We start from the raw sequence: 26,438 nt of genomic DNA on the forward strand, positions 1-26,438 counted from the left end.
AGAGAGAGAGAGAGAGAGAGAGAGAGAATAAAAAAATCATCTAAGTGCTAAGAACTGGTCACTCATATCTGTAATCCTAGCTACTTAGGAAACTGAGATCTGAGAATCATGGTTTGAAACCAGCATGTAAAGAAAAGTCCACGAGACTCGAATCCCCAATTAACTATCAAAAAGCCAGAAGTGGTAGAGCACTAACCTTAAATAAGAAATTTCAGGGACAGGAATAACATCTAGGCCCTGAATTGAGCACACAAAAAAGCAAAGAAAGCGAGCGAGCAAAAGGGAGACAGACAAACAGACAGACAGACACACAGACACAGACAGAGAAACAGAGATAGAGATAGAGAGACAAGGGAATAAATGAAGGAAGGAAGTGAAAGAAAGAGAGAAAGAAAGCTATTTATCATAAAGTATATATTTTTTAATTGCTAGCCTAGAAAAGTGCCTCAGGGCCACACTTTCTATTGTTTATTCAAACTCTCTTTCCATTTTTATTTATAAGGCTACTTACAAGGACTTTATGCAAGTGATTAAGGACTGAATCTTTTATTTCCTTCCTTTGGATCTTATTAGTATTTCCTCCCAAATTCCTGATTCCTTTGCTCAGGGAATTAGTGGTACTTAGACGTTATTCATAGGAATAAGAGCTTTAAAGTATTTCTATTTTTAGGTTATTGGCCAATTGCAATACTTTTGACAGAGTAAATTATACTGAACATGTGAGATGTTTTCTGGTTAGTAGGGAGTAGGCAATATTATACCTTCATTGCTGACCTAGGTCTAGGATGAATTTTGAAATACCTTTGATGTTCTATGTTCAAGGCGTTAGTGTGTAACCTCTTGTGCAAACTCAAGAAATCCATAGGAAATATGAAAGCTTTGTATCATTGACTAAGGTTTACTCATATAGTGTCTTTACTGAGACTATTATTGGGTTAATACTATGAATTATCATTTGTTAAAATTTGTTAGGATAAGAATTCCACTTTGATTTTTAAAATAGAACTTAAGTACTAGAGTTTTGTTTCTAACCAGAGTCAAAATACAGTAATTCAATTGTGATCACAGTATTTAGCAGTTTACTTTCTGTGTGGTCATTTAAGAATATTGAAAACAATGTTTTAACATGATTTGGATAAAGAAATTTGTTTTGAAATTGATCAAACCAAAGATTTTCCTTTTTTTATTGTGAGATCTGGGGAAAATTTATCAGTATGTTTTTAGTTTCTTTGTCTTGGATCACAAATATGTAAGAAGGAGCAGCGGGGAGACCACACTGAGTGTTGAATCCTGCAGCAGTGAATCTGGTTAGATTAGAAACAGGCTGCCAGCTGAGGACAGGAGTTTCAAGAGTTTTCAATGAATTGGTCATTCAGCTTTCAAAATATGCTGCAAATGTTTTCTGTCTGTGGACTAAACATTGGAGAGATGAATGAGACAGCAGAAGGGTCTTAGTTGTGAGTGAACTCTATTTGACAAAACTTCAGAACATTGACCACAGTTCCAAATATGATTGGCCTACCTTAGTTCATGTGTGTCTAGGCATTTAGGAGGCTAAAGAGCTCTTCCTTGAGAATTCTACAAGCATTTTCAGTCATGGCACTGGATTGGGCTTTAGTTTTTACATCTGAGCTTTGAGCACACAGTTCTAGAAAAGACTTTTACATTCAACAATTAATTTCTAGACACTTATTTAAGAACTAAATGTCTCAGATACTGACGACTCTAAGTACAAAATGTAAATAGCATTGACATTTAGGGATTTGGAATTACAAGTAAAAAATTGTCAGTACTGCATTGAATTATACACTGTGTTATTTCTATCCTGCACTGTGCGTTTATTCCCTTTCTACTGGTCTTTCTTATCCACTCTCCCACTGAAGGACAAATATTTTGATTTTGTTCAGAATATGAGGCCAAATTTCCCCAGCACCAAATGACTTTCAATTTTCTATCCCCTTCTAAAAACATATACCTATGTATTTTTGCTAGAGTTGTTATATCAACATATTACATGTGGGCTTGTTTAAGCACCACAGTTCTAGAGGCCAGGAGTCCATAATCAAATTGTCACGAGGGCTGTGACAGAGAATCTATTCCTCATATCTCCCCTAGCTTCTGGTGGCTTGACAGCAGTTTTGAGTGTTTTTTGGCTCATGGAATGAGTACCCCAGTCTGCACTTTATTTTCATGTGGTGCTTCCCTAGGGGTGTGCACATCTGACTAACTGAGCTATATCGTCGGTATTGTGAATCACTTTCTGCTGAGACTTGATTACCATTGGGTACGAATGTATTATTGCTTTATCCTCTCTGCTGAGACCTCTAGTGAGAGTAAACACGTGGACCTCTTCCGTCCGCCCACCTTTGTGTTGATCGGCTCCTGCATCCTATATTAGCTGAAAGTATTTCCTCAATAAACAAGTTCCTGCCTTGATGGGTCTCCCTGACGCATCTGATTGTCCTCCTGCGAAGGAGAGCTGGGTGCCGGTGGTCAGTCTGCCCTCTCCTTTCTCTGCTTGTCCTGGTTGGGGCATGTTCTCTCTATCCTCTGGGTTGGGAGGGACCAAGGACTAAAAACCCCGACAATAGCCAAAAGTATTTTGGGATGATTAACATTCTGGGAACAATGTTATTCTGCTGGAATGAGTTGTGGTGTTGCAGTTTTCTGAGCAATATATGCTTCATAATCAGAGGTTATAAACTATAAAATATTATTCCCATAGGAGAAAAATGAACGCTTCTGGATACTATTGTTGGATGTGACAATGAAAAGATAGTCTCTAAGACAGCACTGAAAGATCCCAAAATGTGATCTCTTCAACAATTCCCCATTAGTATCATCGCTCAATTTCTAGACATCACCTATCTTTCCTCAAAAATAATTACTATTACAGAATGAATCTAAATGCAAATTTGTATCTTTGTGATAATCAATTCTCCTTTTTTAGATTTAATCCAGACAAAAGGCTGAAAGTTGGAGAAGAGGCAGAGAGTGAGCAGACTAGCTTCTTGTGTGCATCTGTGAAAATAATGTATATTCTTAATCTATGAACCATAGTAATGGATGAATTAGAAAATTTCATACACGCTTCTTTTGTGATTTTTATGCTAGTAGGATGATCTTGGACCTTATTTATTTTGAGGAAAGAATAGCTGAAATGTTGAAGTTCTACATATCTGGATTAGCTCTTTCTTCATTTTGATCATTGCTCATTGCCATACTAACAGAGACATATCCCAATTGAGGATGAGTGAACTTATTGCTTAAAATGAAAGCTCAGGGGCTGGGCTGCAAATGCTTACATAGCAAGTGCAACATCCTGGGTTCGATCTCCAGTACCAAAAAAGAAAAGACAAAAAAAATGAAGCTTCAGTATTAGTTTAATATAGAATAAGGGAAAAACATATATCACTTTTAACTTTGAGTTCGAAAATTACGAAGATTCTATTTTTGCATTTCATATATCAATCAAAAATTATTTTAAAAGGTTGGTGCTAAATATGTTCTATGTGATTATTTCTATTTTAATAAGATCCAGAGTTTAGATGAGTGATTAGACTAATTTATTATGAATTTTATTTGGGCTAAACCAAAAGAGAAATTAGGCAGAAGGTTAAATAGGAGCTCTCTATTCGTGGGACAAGAAGAAAGGACCTGACACTTCCAGGTCTATATTAACATTTGCTTATTACAGAGAGCAAAGAAATACAGCCAATCAGACCTACCTGGGACTAGTTCAGATCCTGTCCAAATTGGCCACAACCAGCAGAATTTAGCATCTGTCTAATTGTATTCAAGGTGCTTCTGTTAGATAGGACACATTCTCTTCCTCCCACCATTCATTACAGTTTGGAGATCTAATAAAACATGTGCACAGCTCTGTCCACACATCTCTGTCTCCTTGTACTCTTTGTATGGTGTGTGTGTGTGTGTGTGTGTATGTGTATGTGTGTGTGTGGCAACGAATTGAAGCCATGGCCTTGAAAACACTAGGCAAGCCCTCTATTCCTACACTATGTTTCTATCTTGTCACAGGTGAAAAATGGATGTTTGGGAGTTATTAAAAAAATGGATTACCAAGTGATTTTTTAAAACACTTTCCAAATAACTGAAGCAAACACAATGCCTTTGACTTTGGTAGGGAGGGGATTAGTTTTCCAATGCTAAAACTATTCCCTAAACAACCCTTTCCTACAGTTAGGAATGCATTACCAATAAACAACAAATTGGAGGCTCTTTATTCTAATAGCAAAAATTTTTTGTACTACTTGGAAAATATTCAATGTATAACCAGAAAGGTATTCAAACTGCACAATTATCATTAATTTAAAACAGCAAAGTTTCAGCAGTAAAGACTGGACCCAGACTCCTAGGCTCCACAGTGTGAATAATTACCTGGCCTCGTATATAGACATTCCAGATTCTAAGGCCATGTCCTTTGAACCACTTGGTAACTTCTAACCTTGTTTATGTCCATCCAATCAAATCTCCAGTATGAAGCTGATAGTCATAAATGAACTGGTCAGAATCTGACATAGTAGTTGTTTAATAATGTCAGTGCCCAGCCTCAGATAAGAAATTTATAGTGGGGACAAAACCAGGGCCTCACAGTATAGCCCAGACTAGCCTCAAATTCATGATCTTCCTGCCTTCACTGCTCTACTGCTGGGAATATAGGAATATATCACCACACCTGGCTTAGACATGACCTAACTGCTTAAATGAATCTGTGCTACTTCATTTTTGGTTCCACTTAAGAACTCTATTTTTAGGTATGTCATTTGGTCATGCCTAGGAATAGTTTCAATGTGTATATAACATAAAAATACTTAGAAGTTAGTAACTACAAAGTACAAAACTGAACACATATGCATTAGTACTTACTCCTTAAACACTGAATAAGCAAAGCTATTTTTTTCCCACTGTAAGAAACAACTCCTGAATTACAGTCCAGGGTCAAATTAGTGGGGAGCAGGTAGGTCCATGCATTGAGTCAGACACTATAATACAACTATTGGTCAAGCTGTCAGCCAAGCAGAAAACTTGGAGTGTGCTTCCATTTGATCCCAGTTCAAGACTGTATTCCCTGTCAGGGTTTCTTCAGTGGTGAAAATATTTGTCCTCCTAGCTTATTTATATGTTTGTTTGTTGGTTTGTTTGTTTAGTCAGTAGTGATACTTGAACTCTGGGCCTGCATTCCTGTGCTATTCAGCTAATGCTCTACCACTTGAGAAAAGCACCACTTCCAGCCTTTTCTGTGTATGTGGTACCAAGGAATCAAACCCAGGGCTTTGTGCATGCTAAGCAAGCCTTCTACCACTAGACCAAACTCCTGGCCCCTTGCCTATATTATTATTCAAAGAAAATAGTACATGTGAAACAGCTTCTAAAATATAAGTGCACCTAGAGATACTCTGCCTTGTTACTACCCCCTTCTACCCGTCACTGAGAAGACAGATGAAACCACTGTGTATTCTCACCAAATACTCGATGGAAAATGAACAGTACATCTTGTAGGTGGGAACAGGAGGGAAAAACTGGGAGAAAGGAGAGACATGTTTCAAAAAGAACTATACTCTGTAACTGATTCATGTTACTTTGACCTCTCCATTTATCAACACTACAGTAACAATATATTTTAAAAATTAATTAAAAATAAACCACTGTTCATTTGCAATGAGGAGAAACAGTAGTAGTCTAAAAATAGCAGTATTTGGGGTTGAAATGTGCCTATTAACAAATGAATGATTTTTTTCTTTTTTTTGGGTCAGTATTTTCTTTGGCCAGATTTTGTGGTTGGTGAACAAGTAGAAAAATTACATTATGATTCATTTCAGCTTTTATAAATCAATAGCCATTGTATTGCCCTGGTCTTCTTCACAGGCTTGTCCTTTGCTATTCTTTCATCTGTGCATCCAGTGTTTGGCTTATACGCCTCTCTGTTTCCTGCCGTCATTTACGCCATGTTTGGAATGGGACGTCATGTGGCCACAGGTAATCATTTCTATGTTTATGTTTCTCCTGTTACTAACCAAAGAGACTCAGAGTAATCTACAGTTATCTACTGCATTTCCAAACCAGTTGTAAGTTCACTGCCAAAAACTTCAGCAAATAGAGCTTAGCATAATCAATAAATCACATTGTGATTTATTAGTATATTACTACGGAAAGGTTATTATTAAGAAGCCTGTACAGTTTTAAGAAACAAAAAGACCATGAAAGGAGAATCTTATAATAAGAGAAAATACATACTTGCAAGACAACAAATACCATAACATTTAGATATACAAATGATGAAGAATATTTTATAGGTACTTGACACTTGGGGATCAAATGATCTTTTAAGTTTCTTCCAGATTGGATTCTACAGTACCTTTAGTAAGTCTGTTATACATTACCTAATTGTGTGTTACTCAATACTTTGTAAATCATCATAATTTTCTAGTAATAGAGCAGGATGAATTTTGGTTATAGTTGGAGCTTATTTTTGTCTTATTTATGTGCTGCCTGAGTAATTCTGCTACCCTCTTGTTAGGATGAATCCCACACTTAGTGTAATTAGAATGATAGCTAGAAAATTCATGCATAATATTTAAAGTTTGCTTCTGGGCTGTGAGTTTGGCCTAGTGGTAGAGTGCTCGCCTAGCAGGCATGAAGACCAGGCTTCAAGCCCTCAGTAGCACATACATAGAAAAAGCCAGAAGTGGTGCTGTGACTCAAGTGGTAGAACTGTAGCATTGAAAAAACCCAAGGACGGTACCCAGGCCTTGAGTACAAGCCTCAGGACTGGCAAAAAAAGAAGTTCATGCTTCCTAATAAGATTTAGCAATGTTGTTTATTTAGCTGTTACTATTACAAAATGATAATTAATCTTAAATATTCAGGCAACACAATTATATTGAAATGGAAACAACTATAGAGGCATTTATTGCTGTGGCTGTAACAAATTGTCATTAATTTAGAGGCTTAAAACAAGAAAAAGTTTTCTACAGATCTTCAGGTCCATAGTTTGAAAGGAGTCTAACAAAGTTAAAACTGAGGTGTGTCTTCAAGGGTGTGCTTGTTTTTGAAGAAACTCATCATCTGGACTTTTCTGTCTCCTGAATCCTCTTGCTTTCCTTGGCTCAGGGATTTACCAAACATCTCCAAGGTCAGTAGTGCAACATCTTTGAATCTCCTTCTGACTCTATCTTTGAAGAATTTTGTGAGTTCATTGATCTTACTTATTGACTAATACAGGATAATCTCCTTATTTTAAGGTCAGCTGATTAGCAAACTTAATTCCATCTGGAGTGTACGGTACACTGTGCCATAGAGGGTAACATTCATAACTTCTGGAGTTTAGGATCTAAACATACTTCAAAGACCATACTTCTGTTCACCACATTGGTTTGATTTAATAATATTTATTTATATCAAATAGCTTTATGATGGGGGAAGCATCCAAAGTTTGCAGTCATCCACAATGCTGCATTGTGTGAGAATGAAAAAAAAAAATCTTGACTTCTACTTCTGCCTCACTGAATTATAATCAGCATTTTCAGAAGATCTACACACACACACACACACACACACACACACACACACACACACACACACACGAGCACTCACACACAGAAGTCATAAGCCACTATCAAATAAAGGGCATATAAAGGCATAGTCTCATAAGATGAAGTTACTTGCTGATGACCCAGCTATCTCAGTGTGAGTACATGCACCATGATATTTCCAACACAGTGAGATTGTCTCTGATGCTTTTCTCAGAATGTATCACTATTAACAGAAAAAGGACTGTCATAAAATATAGATGATCTTGGGGCCGGGAGTTTGGCTTAGTGGTAGAGTGCTTGCCTAGCATGCACGAAGACCTGGGTTCGATTCCTTGGTACCACATACATAGAAAAAAGCCGGAAATGGTGCTGAGGCTCAAGTGGTAGAGTTCTAGCCTTGAGAAAGTCCAAGGACAGTGCTCAGGCCCTGAGCTCAAGCCCAGGACTGGCAAAAAAAAATATAGATGATCTTATTTAGGGCTATATTATACATGTGTGCATACATAACCTTATCTATGTATACATGTGTACACACAGGCAAATGTACATACTCAAATGGGTACATAACCATGCATATGCACATATATATGTAAATATATGTACATATACTTCAGAGAACCAAGCATATGCCATTTGTTATATATTTTTGGAGAAGCTTTATACAGGCATAATGGGGCATTCCTGTAATCCCAGCACTCAGAAGGCCAAGACAAGAGGGATAATAAATTTGAGGTTGGTCTGACCTACATAATAAGTTTCAGGCTAGATTGGATTGTATAATGAGACTCTGTCTCAAAACAAAAAGAAAGGGCAAAATGAAAGAAAAGTAAAGGAAATTATACAAATACTCTATCAACTTGCCCTACCCCTGAAGAAGAGTATTTGTATAGTTTGTGCCAGCACCACACACACAAATAAAGCTTTATTTTGATCGTATGCCCTTCAATATAGTGTTATCTGTATGTTTTAGGCAAAAACCAAAGGAAAAGATCTATTAAGTCCTAAAATTCAAGATGTTTACTATAACCTGTGTATATATGACCATATAAGATGATGCTAAGTGAAATTAACTTAAAGATATGGAAACAAGAAGTTTTTCTTAGTTGTTGTTTTTAATGTCCTGTGTGAAGTTATTTATTCTTTCATTTTTTTCCCTTTAGTTTATCCCTTTTTGTTATTGTATTTGATTTTGGTACTGTGTGTCTTATATATACATTTATCTGAATTAGGGAAGGGAAAAGAAACAACATAATGGTGAGACAAAGGACAAAGAGCAAACCAATGCAACACTAATACTCACAAGATAATTTTTATATTGAAAATGAACTTTACAACTTGAGGGGAGGCTGGGGGGCGGGGATGTGGGAGAAGAAATGAGGGATGGAGTAACTAGGCCCAACAAGTAATGTACTTACTTCTGTATGTATGTAACTGTAACCTGTCTGCACATCACCTTGACAATAAAACTAAACTAAAAAAAAATTAGGAAGTTTCTTGTGAGAGTTTGGATTAAAGGGCATTATTTATAAAGTCAATGTGGCCCAGTCTAAAGGCTAAGAGTTTTTATCTTGACAACTTAGTGATTTAGAAGGAACTTTCCTGTTTTACTGATACAGAAGGAGAAAAGCTCTAGAGTAGCTTAAAATTCTTCATGTTTATTACCCTTTAATTATCCTGCTTCCTTATTTCCTAACAGTTTATTTTTGTCTCTTAGAACATTTACATATGTTTTTATAAAGAAGCAAATGGTTTTAGAGCTGACCCCACAAGCATTCCCTCTGTTTAGCACAAGATAAAAGAGTATAGCAAAACAAATTTGCTCAAGAGACCATAATTACACTTAGAAGTAAAAAATACTCAATTTGATAATGCTTAAATGAGCACTTACACAGCCAGTTTATTTGTTGGATGAGTACAGTAAACATTTTGCTGCTTACATAGCTTTGAAATTACTATTTATATAAGATTCTATAACTAACAGATTATTTAGCAAGTTATTATCAGCTATAGGAAATTGTGGTCTATTTAGGTAAGTAACAGGCATTTCAAAGTACATGTAATTTGCAGACATTTCTCTCTGAATAATAAATGCTAATGTTACTTTATTTCTGAATTCATATCCTTTATAGTACAAGCTTGGACTTCTTATTTTGTTTTTTTAACCTAATATTTAGAATTGTTAGAATCAGTAAGAAGGAATAGATCCTTAGAGTTCATGGCACAAGATATAAATGAGAGGAATTACAGAAATGCATCACTTTTTGAACTTTTTATGATCTTAAACATGGAACAAATGAATCTCACCTAAAAGCCCTACAAATATTTAATAGACAGGACAGATTTCTTTTTTATTTAATTTTACTTTAGTATATACTATAGAGGACCTGCACACTCTACTTTATTAAGATATTAGTGTTACTTTCATGAAGAAAAAAAATCACTGTGCCTTGGGTTTTATCTCCCAGTTAAGTGTTCAAAATGGAATAATAAATGCTATAACAAATTACAGGAGACACATTTTTTTTTTGCCTGTCCTGGGCTTGAGCTCAGGGCCTGAGCACTGTCCTTGGACTTTCTCAAGGCTAGAGTCTACCACTTGAGCCTCAGCACCACTTCTGACTTTTTGCTATGTATGTGGTACAAAGGAATCGAACCCGGGCCTTCGTGCATGCTAGGCAAGCACTTTAACCACTAGGCCAAACTCCCGGCCCCAAGGAGACGCATCTTTTAAAAGTAAATTATTCATCAAACCAGAAAGACATTTCATGTCCTGTTTTGCTCACCAATGTGAATTTTCTTATTTAAACTTAAAATGGTACTTGTTTTTTTAAAACAGAATTGTGTAAAACACTATCTTGACATTTAGAGGTTACAAAAATTAACTGACTTATTTATGCTTTGGTATAGAAAAGAAAAAGAAAATCTCACGTCATATCCACTGAGAACAAACTTGCTGAAGCTGGCCAAAATGTGATAAGTTATAGATAATTTGTTTAGACCTCGTCTAAATATGAAAAGGTTTTGAGAGGACAAAATCTGTTTGGCAGTGTAGGAGGTTTGTGAAGGATAACCTTTGCTGAGAGTGAAATAAATATTTACTGAGAGTTTACAGTGAGTGAGCAACCCTAACCTAAAGAGGCATTTCTTTCAAATCCAGGGAAGTCTTGTTTCTCTTTCTCCAACAATACCTAAAAGGTCCTTACTCTTGTACCATTCAACTCTCTGTTATCTTTCTTAAAAATTCCAATATAGTTAGATCTGAAATGCAAAGATGAACTCATTTCTTTCTTTCTTTAAGCTTTTATTTCATTTTATTGTCAGGGTGATATATAGAGGGTTTACAGTTGCATTCATAAGGTAGTAAGTATACGACTTCTACATTACTTCTTGAACATTGTTACCCCTTCTTCCTTCCACTTTCCCTCCCCTATCCCCTCCCAAGCTGTGAATTTCATTTCCAATACATTGTCTTGTGACTATCACAAGTACATTGGTTCACCTTCTGTCCTTTGTGTCATCATATTGTTTTTCACCTTCCCTCCCTAATTCTAATAAACAAATATATGTATATACAATACACCAGGTACCAAAGTCAGATACAGCAACAACAGGGGATAAACCATAAGGAGGAAAAAAAATCCAAAGAGTAAAGAAATAACTTCATATACTACATTAAAAACAACAACCACAAAGATAAACCTCTTGTTTCCATATCCAGGGGTTCATTTCACTTAGCCTCATACTATGTGACCATATGGCCACATGCTTATAGCTTTTGAGCTTTTGCGATCCTCTGCTAGGAAAATCCTAGATGAATACTAATCATTACAAATAAGGGAAACTATGGAGCCTATGTTTTTGGGCCTGGCTTGCTTCACTTAATATAATTTTTTGTAAGTATTTTTGTTTCCTTACAAATGGGGCGATGTCATTCTTTCTGATGGCAGCATAGAATTCCATTGTGTATAAATACCACATCTTCTTGATCCATTATATATATATCTATATATCTGCAAATCAATGCAACACTGATACTTACAAGATAGTATATTGGAAATGAACTTTACAACTGGAGGGGAGGCTGGGGGGATGGGAAGTATGAGAAAAAAATGAGGGAGGCGGCAACCAATTCCAACAAGAAATGTACTCACTACTTTAATGTGGGTAACTGTAACCCCTCTGTACATTACCTTGACACTAAAACTAAATTAGAAAATTAGAAAATTTCTTATGAGAGCTCTTAGGTGCACCATTTATAAATTCAGTGTGGCCCAGTCTAAAGCCTAAGCATTTTTATCTTGACAACTTAGTGATTTAGAAGGAACTTGGCTGTTAAAAAATTCTGTAGACATTTGTTCAGTCACTTCTATATAAAACGGTTTGCTGTATAGTCTACTAGATTTAAAGACCAAAAGTGACACTCTTTTAATGTTCAGGACTGTCTCGTTTGGTCTCAGGATCATCCTGTTGTCAAATACCATGAAAGGGGCTGGGAATTTGGCCTAGTGGTAGAATGCTTGCCTAGCAGGCACAAAGACCCAGGTTCAATTCCTCAGTACCACGTACATAGAAAAGCTGGAAGTCGTGCTGTGGCTCAAGTAGTAGAGCTCTAGCCTTGAGGAAAGCCCAAGGACAGTGCTCAGATCCTGAGTTCAAGCCCCAGGACTGGCAAAAAAAGAAAGAAATACCATGAAAAACATTGTTTCTCAAAACTAGGTTCTATGGTGAATATATTTTACTTAAAATTGCCTGTCCTGGGAACTGGATTCTTGTCTTTCATCAGATATCTTAGTTCCTTGATGTGCTATTTCTTTAGTTCTTTATGATGATGGCTGTGAGCACGACGGCTAGTATTCATGAATTTATTAATAGAGAAAGACTTACTGTGCACAGAAAATTCTATTCAGATTTCTCTGAATTGATGTACCATCATCTCTTGGAGAAAAACAAAGAATATCATAACAGAGCATTCTGTCCTTAATTGTTGTAGGAATCATCTGAATAGTTAACACTTATTAAGTGCTAATTACATACCATTAAATGTTAACTATGTGACACATGCTGTTTTTCATTAACTTATGTGTCTCATTAATCCTAGTGGATAAGGAATATAACCTTTAACAAAGTAGACTGGGGTAACAGTTCTGACATTTAAGCTTAGGTTCCTGTGCTCTCATCATATTGTTCTGAATCCACAACACATATTGCTTGTCTTATTCAAATGCCCTTACCGATTAAAAGTGGTGTGTTTTGGGTCTCCATTGAGACCTCTTTCTGTTGGACTCAAATTTCTCTTTCCTGGTGCTGCTGCTTATATGCTTTTTGCACCACAAAGCCTCACTTATGACTCGAAGGAAAGCAATCTTGAACTGCTGAGTCAGGGGATGTAGGCATCATGCTGTAGTTTTTCTTTAACTTGAGTCTGACTGAGGAAATCAGCATTTCCCTGTCTGTTTGGCTGCATTGTTAGACAAACTATGTCAAAAGCGATGCATCAGAATTCTCAGAAAAAAAGAAAAGAGAGGACCACAATAACCATGACCTCACAAATGTAAGAGGCCATGGCAATTTCTGGGAAAGGCTACTGAACCTTCTCTAATAGCAATAGAAAGAAAAGATCTATTTAATCACTTTATAGGCCATATCATGTTGATATAAAGATATACTAAGCAAGGAGTCATGGCAGGTGCAAAGTTTCAAGCTTGGTCAGGAATAGTTAATTAGGATGCATCCCTGTGTATTTAAATTCCAACCAGATATTTAAAGAAAAGCAGGCTTATGCAGGTGCTTATGTATATTTCAGCTAAAGAGATTATATTGATCCACTGAACTTACTGCATTTAAAGCTTAATTCAACTGAATTTAAAGCCTAAAATGCAGATACTACCTTCATTTGAGGAGCAAGACAAATAACATCCAGAGTAAAATACATGTGGTCACATTGTAAGTTAAGAGGTTGGAATTAAATCCAGGCAGTGTGTGTGTGTGTGTGTGTGTGTGTGTGTGTGTGTGTGTGTGTGTGTGTGTGTGTGTTGGTACTGGGGATTGAATTCAGAGCCTGGTACTATTCTTTAGCTTTTTCCTTTCAGGCTTGGCATTCAGTCACTTGATCCAAAGTTCCATTTCAGGGGTTTCTGCGGGTTAATTAGAAATGAGCTTCTGTCGACTTGTCTGCTAGGACTGGCTTTGAACTTCTATCCTTAGATCTTGGCTCTCTGAGTAGGTAAGATTACAGTTATGAGTCAATGATATCTGACTCAGGCTGTAATTTTGATACTTGCTCCAAGGTCTTTCTCCATAGTCATCTATGAACGGTGCAAAACTGGATAGCTCATGACAGAGTAGGTAAATAGGCATATGGAGGTATCTGTGTCTTTCATGGATGAGGTGAAAATTAGAGAAGAGAAGGCCCGGTGGAAGAATAGAGTTTTTAACAGATCTATTGGACACTGCAATAAGTAGGATTCAATAACCTGTCTGAAATTAATAAGATTTCTTGCCTCCCCTCTTTCAGGCACCTTTGCCTTGACATCCTTGATCTCAGCCAATGCTGTGGAGCGACTGGTTCCTCAGAGTCACCGGAACCTCACCACATACAATCAGTCCAGTGTGCTGGGCTTGTCTGACTTTGAGATGCAGAGGATTGGGGTTGCTGCGGCTGTTTCCTTCTTGGCTGGTGTGATCCAGGTAAGTCATTCTGAGACTTGTAAATTAGCAAGGGAAACAGTGGTGGCCGAAGATGGTCAGTGCTGGTTGTATTTATATTCCTGCTCACGGGTTCATGCATCCAGATAAGTTAAAGGGCAAGTTTTCGTTTTAAGTGTTTTTATCTTCAGGCAGTACTCTGTAAGTAGTTGCTTTAGAAGTGCTGATCAAATGAAGGACTTAGAACCAGTTCAGTGAAGGATTGAGGAAGTCGTAGTAAGGAGAGGTTTTGAAAATAGAATAGATTCTCTATAAGGTACAAAGTCTATCCCTGTCCTTACATTTACACAGGGACTGGATTGTCACGGTAAAGGCTGTTATGGGAGACATTTGTACAGTGAGAAGGAGATATGATTACATTTTAAAGTTTTTCCCAATTTCAACATTGCATAGTTGTATCGCTGACATCAGTTACAAGGAGTACTTTGCATCAAAAACATCGAGATGTGAGGTCTTTAGATCCAGCTTTGTGCCACTTTCAGACTATCCCAAAAGTCTTTGAGACTTTTTAGAACCCTGCATGAATATTGCTGTCAGATTCGCTGACCCTCTTTTGATTCAGCTCATCAACAGTCTGACATTTTGCTATTTCTAATTAGTAGTCACAGGCAGAAAACTTAGAAGTCACTACACAATGAACAAAGCATTTTAGTCACTTTTTGTCGCTGTGAGAAAACAATGGGTGAGAACAACTTAAAGAAGGCCAGACTTCTGAGAATGGGTTGAAGCAGAACATGGTGGTAGGAAAGGAACAAAGTAGGAAACTGGAGACAAGGTAAACCCTTCCAGGGCACAGCTTCTGTGACATACGTCTTCTCACTAGGCCTGACTTCCCAGTTTCCACTGAATTCCCAATCATGCCATTATCTTGTACATTTTTTCAATAGCTTAAACTGTAGGTTAGGTCAGGGCCCTCACAGTCCATTGATTTTCCCCAGATAACACCTCTGATCTGTGCGCTAGAGGCCAAATTTTTGCTACCTTTTGGGGCTTTGCGGGCTCCTATTAGACATGAAATTGCCTTCCCAGTGGTCATTTGTGCTTACTCCCTTCTTGTAAACTGAATTATGTGTATACAAACCCTGGGTGGGTGGCTATGTTTGGGGTTAGGAGTGTCTCTATAAATATATCATTTATAAGGTCCAAGATTATGTATAAACCAACAGGAAGAAAAATAGTTGAGGACTGCCTAGAATTGGGTAGAAGGAAGAAAAAGATGAAACTAGAGGGCCAATCATGTTTTCTATGGCTTTATGAGTATACTATAAGATAGAAATAGAAATTAAATAGAAACTGGTTGTCTGACCTTTAATTTTTTCAAACATGAGTGATATCAGTGAATTCTCATAATTGCTCAGGAAGGCTTGTTGGTCTTTCCTTGCTTACCTAGCTTCTATGAAGCCTTGTGGAAGACCTGTCATCTGTCTCCATTTAAAAAGTCATAGCCCAGTGGTAGAGTGCTGGCCTAGCATGCATGAAGCCCTGGGTTCAGTTCCTTGATACTACATACACAGAAAAAGCTGGAAGTGGTGCTGTGGCTCAAGTGGTATAGTGCTAGCCTTGAGAAAGCTCAAGAACAGTACCCAGGTCCTGATTTGGACCTGGCAAAAAAATTCCCAGCTATATGAACTGGTAACTGAAATATGAATATGTTGTATTGGATTTGTCTTATAGGTTTTCCCTAATTTCCACTCATTTGAAATAAAAAATTCTCTGCATTAAACAGAAGAAAAATCACTTAATCTTGACCAATTATTTTTCCAGGCTTGTTTCTCTTTGAATTTATGAGTATTTTTTCTGGTTTGGATTTACTTTATTTTATACAGTCTGGGATAAATATTTTTATGTATGTATTAGTATTATTTTTTAAAAATCTAATAGAATAGGCCATTTACACTAGATTAGCAACTTTGTGCAAAATTCTCATTTTAACTGATTTCCATGAATTTAAAACAATCATCAGACATTTTGTTATTAGCTAATGTATTTGGATTAAAAATTTTAATTTAGGTAAGATATTGTTATGATAAATATAAATTTTAAAGCCTGGATTTTAGCGCCATAAGCAACAAAAACAAAACAAAACACAATTCCCAGACTGAAACTCCTTAGAGTTATAAGTGTAAAATGTTACTAAAGAAGAATCAGGATATTGTTATAGATAACAATAGTAATTTCATTTTCATGACCTTTTAATTACATGTAAATGTGATCCAAATAGTTTCATGTTTTCTCTTATAACTTTGTCAGACTCTGCTTTCTTTCCTCTTTAGCGCTGATCCCAGTTATGTGACCTAGTCAATTTTTGAACAGATGGCTGGACTTTATTTGACCTGTGAACTCATCTATGCCTTTTCAACTAGAACCTTAAGAGTCTTTTTTAAAAACTGGTACTGAGGAATTCATGCTTGCCAGGCAAACACTCTACTTTTTGAATCGCACCACGGCTCCTTTTGCTTTCAGTTTGTTGATTTCTTTCAGATCATATCTGGAGCTAACTCTGTTGGGAGAATCTCCAGACTACACTAGGGCCAGTTCATTTTGATCTTTTTAGTTGTAGCTTCTCAGCTATTTTCCCCCTTTTGCTTTTCTTCCTCGGAATTGAATGCACAAAACATAGGGAAAATCACCAAGTATCCAGTTTCTATAAACAGAGGAAGTGTTTGATTGCCTTGTTTTATTTGTGTGTTGTTCAGTTTACACAGTTTGTTTCCAGACTGATATATTTCCCTCTGAAACTAAGAGATAAAAATTATTTAGGTTTAAAGAAGGCATTGTTTAGTGAAAGCAGGGAGTATCTGAAGGGAGGATGAGAGAGAAGACTGAATATTGTGAAAAGAATTAGAACAAGGAAACCTATTGGGGATGCTATTTCATGGAGAGAAGGGCTTAGGGAATATGACAGAAGGAGTGGAATTATTGGGTATAGAGCTTTATCATCTGTAGGTGTAGAGATGTAACAATAAAATGAAACACTCCCCTCACCTACTCCACATACCTGATAAAGAGATAATTTGATTTGATTCCTGTAGTGTGTAAGTTAGAAATGCTCTGAGCCTCAAGTGACTGAGACTCCAATTGCTAGGAATTTAGTCTCTAACTGCTGAGATTCATAGAAGCAAGGAACTAACAGGGACCTTGATCCCGGTCAACACATTCTATTCACTAGCTGATCTGTATCTGATTAGATAAGGGCTTCTCAGTGTATTTCCTTTAGAGTAAACTTTATAGTTTACAGTGATTGATTGTTTCATGCTTTTGTTTTAAAATATAAATTATAAAAACATTGGATGTTTATTGAGGGCTTTTCAGTATATGTAGAGATAATCATGCTTTTTCTTGAAACTCCCATATCACATATTATATTACAGATGTTCTAATAATGGATCAACATTAAAGAAGATCAAATATATTCCAACTATAATATTCTTCTCAGTGTGTTGTTGAGAATTGTTATTATTATTTTAATACTGTCAATCCAATACATGATGTATTTATTTATTCAGCACTTTCATTTTTCTTCAGAAGTATTAGACTGTAATTTTCTTTAACAAGAATGACATTTTTCTTCTTAGCATCCCTTTCAGTTCTCCTAACTACGAACAGCACTTTTTTTGGGCGCATCTAGTTTTTGAAGAAGGTTTTGTAGAATACTTCTTTGAAATCATCAATTATCCATTGCCCTTTATTATACTCATAATATTTCCTGCCATTGTTCTCTGATATCTTCTATAGAAAAAAATGTTCTTTTAAGTATCATCTGTCTAACACAGAAAAATTCCGCAATCTATATTTCCATAGGAAATGATCATTTATCTTTTTCAAATTCATTTGCTTGTAGGACTCAATTATAATTCCTTTATAAACTTCAATTTATGTTTGGTAGTGATGTATATATTTTGCTACATCATTTTTTTCTGATTCCTTGGGTTTGAACCCAGAGCCTGGGCACTGTCCTGAGTTTCTTTTTGCTCAAGAACACCACACTACTAACCATAGCACCACTCCCAGCCTTTTCTGTTTATGTGGTCCTGAGGAATTGAACCCAGGGTTTCAGGCATGCTGGGCAAGCACTCTACCATTAGGGCACACTCCCACCCCTACTTCATGTTTTCAAATAGACTAACTTTTTCCTATTGCTATCTCTGCTTTAGCTTTTATTACTTCTTTCCTCTCAGTATATTTAGGGTGGTTTGTTGATGGTTTTCTATTCTTTTTCAACTGGATATTCAATTACTTTCTTATATAATTTCCTTTTCCTTTTCTTTTTTTATTTTTGCCAGTCTGGGGCTTTACCTCAGGGTGTGAGCACTGTCCTTAGACACTTTTGTTCAAGGCTAGCACTGTGCCATTTGAGCCACAGCACCACAACTGGATTTTTCTGAATATGTGGCACTGAGGAATCTAACCCAGGGCTTTGTACATGTTAGGCAAGCACTCTACCACTAGGCTGTGATCCCTGGTCAATTTTTTTTTATTGTGAAAAACATTAAGTACTATCCATTTTTATGCTTAGTTTTTAAAATATTTTTTGGGGGTAGAATTTTTTTTTTTTGCTCTTTGGTTTAGAGAATACTTTCTAGTGTAATTGTACTGTGGCCAGGAAGTATTGGTTGTAGTCATTTAGTGTTAATTAATTAATGGTTTGATTTGATCAGCTTTTTATGGGTGGTGGTTCAGCACACGAGGAAAGCAGACATAGACACCTGTGGTACATAGCTATAAGTTTGTGAGTGTTCTTCGTTTTGTCCCTTTGATATTTGTTCCTCTGAAAATGAAATGTGAACTGTCCTCACCAGAATAATGGTTCCTAGTGGTCAATCACCACTTAGGTAAGTTGTATGTGTGTGTATTGATAAGCATGAATGCATCCCAACCTCTCACTCATTGTCATTCAAGCAAAGTAATATATTCTTGTCCCTCTTGTTTCTCACCATTTTATTTATAGGCTAGTATAAATAAAGTGCACTTACATAGTCACAGTCACATAATGTGATATGTCCTGTGTTTTATATTAAATTATGGGCCTGTGAAAGCAATTTTGTAGCAATATAATTCTCATAAAGATTCCGTACTTGTAGAATATACAGCCTCATAGATTTTGACATATGTAGCTACCCATGAAACCACAATCATGTCTGTCATTTTTCTTAACCATTATCATTGATTCCTCCCTCACATTTAGAACCATTTTTTCTCTCCTCTCCATGTCAACCACCTCTTGTTACTATACATCATGAGCTCAGTTTCTTCTGGGGTTTCATGGAAGTGGATTTACTATTCTGTTTTGTTTTTTCTCATACGGTGTAACATTATTATTGTTAATTAGCTGGGTTTATTGTGATAACTTTAGAACAAAATAAAAGCTTCTGTCATCAGAACTTGTAAAAGCCCTGATTGTGGATAATACAGTGACTAAGGACTGAACTTCATGTTTTTTGTTATCACTTTATTATATTCAAAGAAATCAGCAAATACTTAGGGCCGAGAGTTTGGCCTAGGGGTAGAGTGCTTGCCTAGCAAGCACGAAGACCAGGGTTTGGTTCCTCAGTACCACATACATAGGAAAAAAAAATCAGCAAATACAGATACTGACCAAGATGCATGTATTTGTGAGTGCATTTACTCATAAATTGTACTCATAGTTAATTGAAACTCCTGTGCAACTATTTAAAGACAATAAAAATAATAAGAAACCATAGTAAAAAACTAAAACAGTGAGCATATGTGACTTATACCAAGGAGTTTTGTTGTGATGGGTCTATATATGCATATAATTGCTTTGATACATTTCACCCCTCTATTCCTCTTACGTATCTGATCCTTCTCCACCTTTTATTTTACAAAATTAATGTGTATTATTATTCTGTTTTACACATATATAGGACACTTCTATCATACTTGTCCCCATCATTCTCTACTTTCACCCATTCCCAATTCTGGCCAATTCCCTCTTCTAAATATCAAATTTACATATATATATATATATATATTCCTCCCAAGTAACTGATCCAATTTGTATTGTTAGTATTTCATTACAGAATACAAAAAGAGGCAAATTTTCCAGCCAGTCACTAGTAACAGCCAAAAGAAGGAATTGTTTGCATGATAACAGCTATGAGGTATGAAACTTAAGTCAAGGTGAAACCTTGTAAAATGCCAGCATCAATAAACCTTTCTGCTAAGAAACAAATACTCTATCCCCTAAGTCAATATACTTGAAAACTTTCTTCTCTTCTGTTCTTCATGGTGGGCACATTGCCTATTTCTTTTTCCAGGAACCTAGAGAGGGCTGGGATTGTCCCTGGCCCATTTACTTCTGGAAATTTTCCCAAGGTCTACTTTTCTGCAATAACTACAGGACAAGATTTCTGCCCTGCAGGATAAGGGATACACAGTGCCTTTGTTTGGCAGTTGCGTAAGCACTGGGTGACATAGGTGGAGTGTGGTATTCAGCTAGTACAGTCTGGAAATGTCTGTGCTTATGTCTTTACAGATGCTAAACAAACTACAGACCCAAAAAGGAGATTCTAGAGTTACTCTTGATTGCATACCCAGCTTTTTTTTTTTTTTTGCCAGTCCTGGGGCTTGAGCTTGGGGCCTGAGCACTGTCCTTGGGCTTCTCAAGGCTAACACTCTACCACTTGAGCTACAGCACTACTTCTGGCTTTTTCTATGTATTTGGTACCAAGGAATCGAACCAGGGTCTTCATGCCTGCTAGGCAAGCACTCTACCACTAGGCCAAACTTCCAGCCCTCCACCTTTTTTTTTTTAGAGTATGAAGTGCAAGAATTAGGAGTATAAGAAGGACATAAGATATAAGCTAATTTTACCTGTCTCTTCAACATATCATGTTTACTCTTTCACCCCCAAAAGTTATATATACTATAATACTATATATCATTGTATAGTATAAAGTCTTATCAAAAAGAATAAAAATAATGATCAAACTATGTATTTACATGTATATTCAACATATCATACTTATTCTTTCCATGAAAGAATTGATGATATTCACCGCATGTTATTATATAGTATAAAATAATATACCAAGCTATACATTATATATTATATATTTTACTATATAATTATGTAGTATGTTATATATACTATATATTTTAGTAGATATACTATATAGAATGTTCTATTATATATTATATATTATAATAGTATATAGTATGTATAGTATATATACTAATACTATATATTATTATACTATACGGTATACACTATTGTACTATAATAGTATAATATATATTATAATAGTATAGTATAATACTAGTATATAGTATACTGTATAGTATATATAGTATAATATATAGTATATATTATATAGTATATATTATGCATAGTATATAGCACATATATTATATAGTACATATTATATAGCATATAATATGTACTATATAGTATATATAGTATATATAATAGTATATATTATTATACTATATCATATATACTATTATACTATATAGGATAATATATAGTATAATACTATAGTATATACTAGTATAAAGTATATAGTATAATACTAATATCCTATAGTATATTATATACTTTACTGTATATACTATATAGTATAGTATATGTATATGCTTCATACTATATAGTATAGTATATATATTATATAATATATGATATTCCTATTACACAGGTGAAGATGCTGAAATATGAAGTGGGTTATTTGAATTTTATAACTAGGAGTGGGTAGAGTAGAAGATGGAGTTTGATACACACTCTGCTAACTGCTGTGCTGTACATCTTGATGTATTTATTTATGTGTACAATATCTTGCTCTATAATCCAAGGTGAGGCCACACCCGATCCTCCTGCCTCCATATCCCTAGTAATAGGACTACAGTTATGTGTTTCCATGTCCGCCTCTATAAACTAATATTGAGAAGTAATCAGTGGAATGTAACCCAGCGTCCTCTGGACCATGTATGATGCTAGCTTCCTTCTGTATCATACCTGCAGAGCAGTAGCAGAAATGTCTGTGACAGGTATTATGTCTCTGTATCATGGAGTAGAAGGTGTTGGTTTTACGATCATGTCTCTGCCAACCCTTGGGCCCGCCAGACTCTTTCTTAGGTTATTTATATGTCTCTTCCCTGTTCTCATTCAAAGTTTAGCTCAGATATAATCACATCTGAGAACCTATTCCTGTTATCTCTAGCCATGGTTTAAATGACACTGTGGATGTCCTACCATTTAGGGCTTATCCATCTACTAGGACGTATGTTTTGTGTATATTTGGTTTTGTTCTACACTATAAGTTTCTATGAACAGAGCATTATCTCTATAATTCTAGCAGTGACCCCTAACACATGTGAGGTAAAGCAATGAAAGAGAACAAAGTTCCATGAAATTTTAGTGGTACCAAGACATTAAGTATCAATATTAAATGATTTATTTATGTACCTTTTCAGACCTAGTTCTTTCTCTTCACATTCATCGTCATCTTCAGAAGATGCTCTGTCTATACTTTCTCAAATTATAACATAGTTTCTAATTTCTGAAAAAGGAACAATAATACCTATAATTTTCTTATTTGCTCCTGTGCCCTGTAAGATCCATGCTGCTCGAGGTGGAGCTAAAGCCAACAAAAGCTTCCACTTTGTCCCACAATCCCTTCACATCTGATGATTGATACAATTACAATGGCAGTATTCATCAGCTCCAGACTCTTCTGTCCTTTTTTTTTTTTTTTGGTGGGGAGGAGGAGGGTCATGGGCTTTGAACTCTGGGCCTGGGAGCTGTCCCTGAGCAATTCAGCTCAAGGCTACTGCCCTGCATCTTGAGCCACAGGCCCACTTCCCATTTTCTAGTGATTAATTGGAGAAAAGAGTCTCCTCTTCTTTAGTGCCCAGGCTGGCTTTGAACCGTGATCCTCAGATCTCAGCCTCCTGAGTAGCTAGAATTACAGGCGTGAGCCACCTGTCTTTTTAATAGCAGGTTGACTTAATGGGTCTATGGGGTTCTCTCTAGCTGTCATTCTTTATAGCAGGAGCAGGAAAGAATGCAGAGAAGTTAAATCATGTCTTGCTGGTAGTTCTGAGCCTCATGTTTTGGTGATTCTGAGCCCCCTTCTCTCTTTCATCAGAAGTTAGTTTTGTCCCGACAAGTCTGAGGACAGAAGTTTCTTCACTCAACTTCAGAAATCATGGCAAATAGAATCAATTTCCTGGGATGGGCCAACAAATTTCTGATGCATACTATAATAAAAATCAAATCATGTTTGTTTTCCCAACATGATCAATTCATTTATTGGTTAGTCACAACTCATTTCTCCTTTCTTACTCTGTCCAGTTTAGGTACTTTTGTTCTTTGCTAGCAACTCATCTTATGTTAACTTCTTAAATGTCCAATGCTTCCACATTCCCCCATCAGATCAGTCCTTGAAGCACTGCTCTGATGAATGAGTCAGATGCCATACACTTCTTGGCAAAATTAGGTGTGTAATAAATGTATGGGAATGATGCCACTAACTCCTGCAAGACTCCCTTGGTACTGCTTTTAAAAGTGTTTCATTCTACTGCCTTTACATTTTCTTGCTTATTTTCTATGACTCCCTTTTGGCTAGTTTTGCTTTTTAAACTAGTAACTCTTTGTCATCTGAATACAACCCATACTGAATTGTTTTAGATTTATCCTTTTTCATCCTTCTAGAATGATTTCTGATTATTTCCATGTCTTTAATTCTTCTGTAAATGTCAAAGGACACCCCAACCTGAAATATCTCTCTCCTTTTGATAGTGTGTTGTTCTCTTATGAATGTATAGATAATTTCTGTTGTCAGGGTATTTGTGTACATGTCAAACCTATGAAATTTATCTGATGACTAACTTTTGTCTATAGTGTTTTTCTCATGCACCGCACACATATTTACCTGATTTACCCGATGTCTCTGTGAGAGAAATGAAAGGTTATTCTTTCTTTTTTCCCATGTATTTTTATTGTAATTAATAGAAGGGTTACATTGTATTCACCAAATAGAAGGTGCATTGCTTCACAGACATTGATACCCTTTCTCATGTCTTCGTCCCCATTTCCCTCCCCCCACCCCCACCCCTCATCTTGTTTTCCCCCCTTCCCTATTTGATTTAAATTTGTAGTAAAGTTGTCAAGACAGCAAACAGAGTGGCTATGTCCTCCACTTATTTACCTATTATTCATTTGTCTCTTAGGATTCATGTCATAAATTAATGAATCAATTGAATTGATTGCATCGATCTTTTCATAATTTTTCGTATATACTCTTTTCTGTTTCAGCATGGCATCTAGGATATATATTAAATTTAGTTGCTCAGTCTTCCCTCTACTTTCTCTTCAGTATAAATTCCTATCAATTTTGTTTTTCTCTTTTTGAATCAGCTTCTACTACATGTCCCTTCACTGGGATATAGCTGATGTTTTCTCCATAACTAGACTAAGGTTCTACAAATTTTTTTTGGTGGTGGGACTTGATTCTGTGTCTGGGTGTTGTTCTCGAGCGTTTCAGCTCAAGGTTGCTGCCCTACCCTTTGAGCTACAGTGCCACTTCCAGTTTTCTGGTGGTTAATTGGAGATAAGAGTCTCACAGGCTTTAGTGCCCAGGCTGGTTTTGACTCCAGTCCTCAGATCTCAGCTTCCTGAATAGCTAGGATTACAGGTGTCAGACACTGCGCCTGGCAGGTTATACAATTTTTCAGAGGAATATCAAAGGAGTGTTACAGTCTCATCATATTATAAGACTGTCAAAAGGACTGTACATTTTACCGTGGTCACCTGGCTGAGATAGTACTTACCACGTTTCTTCAATAAAGAAATTCCATATCTTTAAAGGACATTTATCTCTTGTCTTCCATGCACATAGCTAATTATTTGTATAACTATGGACTTAAGGAGAGTTCTTTTAAAATCCTGTCTTACTTCATGTTGTTCCAGATTTTGCACTGAGAGCTCTTTCCACAGTTTCCTCCCCAAATTATTCATTTACCTCCTTACTTTCTAAAAATATAAATTGTCCCAGGTTTATATGCATCTGTCTTGCTTTCTAGGGAACTCTGGTTCTTTTTATTAGAATGAAGTTATTAGAAATCAAAATAAGGGATTTTGTTGTGTTCATCATTATTGAGATGTTGTAGCTTCTGGAGATTTTTCAGCCGACAAATGCAAGAAATGTATGTGTATAACTATGTACTTAAACTAGAGATGCACTTATATGTGTATCTATGTGTTTATTAAGCTTAATATGAATTCATAGCGTGATACATTACTAAAAAGATCATTCCAGTCTCCTCACCTTGTTTGTAACTTCTCATTCTGAAAGGCAAGAATTTGACTCTCACTCTGTATCAGTCATTTACTTAAATTTCCATTTCTAGAATATGCATTGAGTGGATTTAGACCTGCTGTCTACTAGACTACTCTGTTTCTTCTTTGCTTTTACTCATAACAGGCTGTACTCATTTCCATCATTTTTAATGTCAGCCCATGTTTTTCTAACCCTTTGGAGAAGTGGTTTCATATATTTAGCCAGACTGAAAAATCTATAAATCATATAAAATGACAGTTTGGAGGAATTATGGTGTATATAGACTAAACAGCTCAGTCTTGTTGTCATGTAGATTGTTTGTCATTTTCTGACCACTTAAAACCTATATTATAATATACATTATACATAATTGCTTTACACAAATGACATAATAATAATTATTACAAAGAAAGAATAACATAAAAATGATCACTTTAGTCATTTCAAAGATTCCACTCTAATATTATATGACTATATTATCATTTAACTGTCATCACTATATATATAACAGCTCTCCAAAACTGAAATTTTATACATATTAAACAATAACTTGTCATTATCATGCCTCTTACACTTCATCCACATGTAGCTACCATTTTTTGTCTTTCTAATGTTAACTGTTCTAAATATCTTCTGTAAGTAGAAACATGCAGTACTGGTGTTTGTGTGACTGGCTCTTTTTATTTAACATAATGTGCTGAAGGATCATTCATATTGAAGCATATGTTAGAATTTGCTTAATTTTAAAAACTGTATAAGCTGGGCATTGGTGGCTCATGCCCATAATCCTAGATACTCAGGAGGCTGAGATCTGAGGGTCACGTTCAGCCTGAAAGGAAAGTCTGTGACACTCTTATCATCATTCAACTACCAGAAAACCAGA

The 26,438-nt window shown here is 36.0% G+C and overlaps 1 protein-coding gene across 2 annotated transcripts in view; it reads left to right on the top strand.

The window, feature by feature from the left end:
* Nucleotides 1–26,438, top strand: part of Slc26a7 (solute carrier family 26 member 7) — a 111,827-nt gene that overhangs the window by 19,199 nt on the left and 66,190 nt on the right. The window contains exons 3-4 of one of the 2 annotated variants that reach the window (XM_090339051.1): nt 5,887–5,997; nt 14,068–14,240. In XM_090339051.1, the coding sequence (XP_090195177.1) occupies nt 5,887–5,997; nt 14,068–14,240 (284 nt within the window). The remainder of the gene's footprint in view (nt 1–5,886; nt 5,998–14,067; nt 14,241–26,438) is intronic. The other variant, XM_090339052.1, reaches the window with a different exon arrangement.

The sequence above is a fragment of the Megascapheus bottae genome, chromosome 9 (genome assembly GCF_031878675.1).
Source record: "Megascapheus bottae isolate mThoBot1 chromosome 9, mThoBot2.hap1, whole genome shotgun sequence".
NCBI lineage: Eukaryota > Metazoa > Chordata > Mammalia > Rodentia > Geomyidae > Megascapheus > Megascapheus bottae.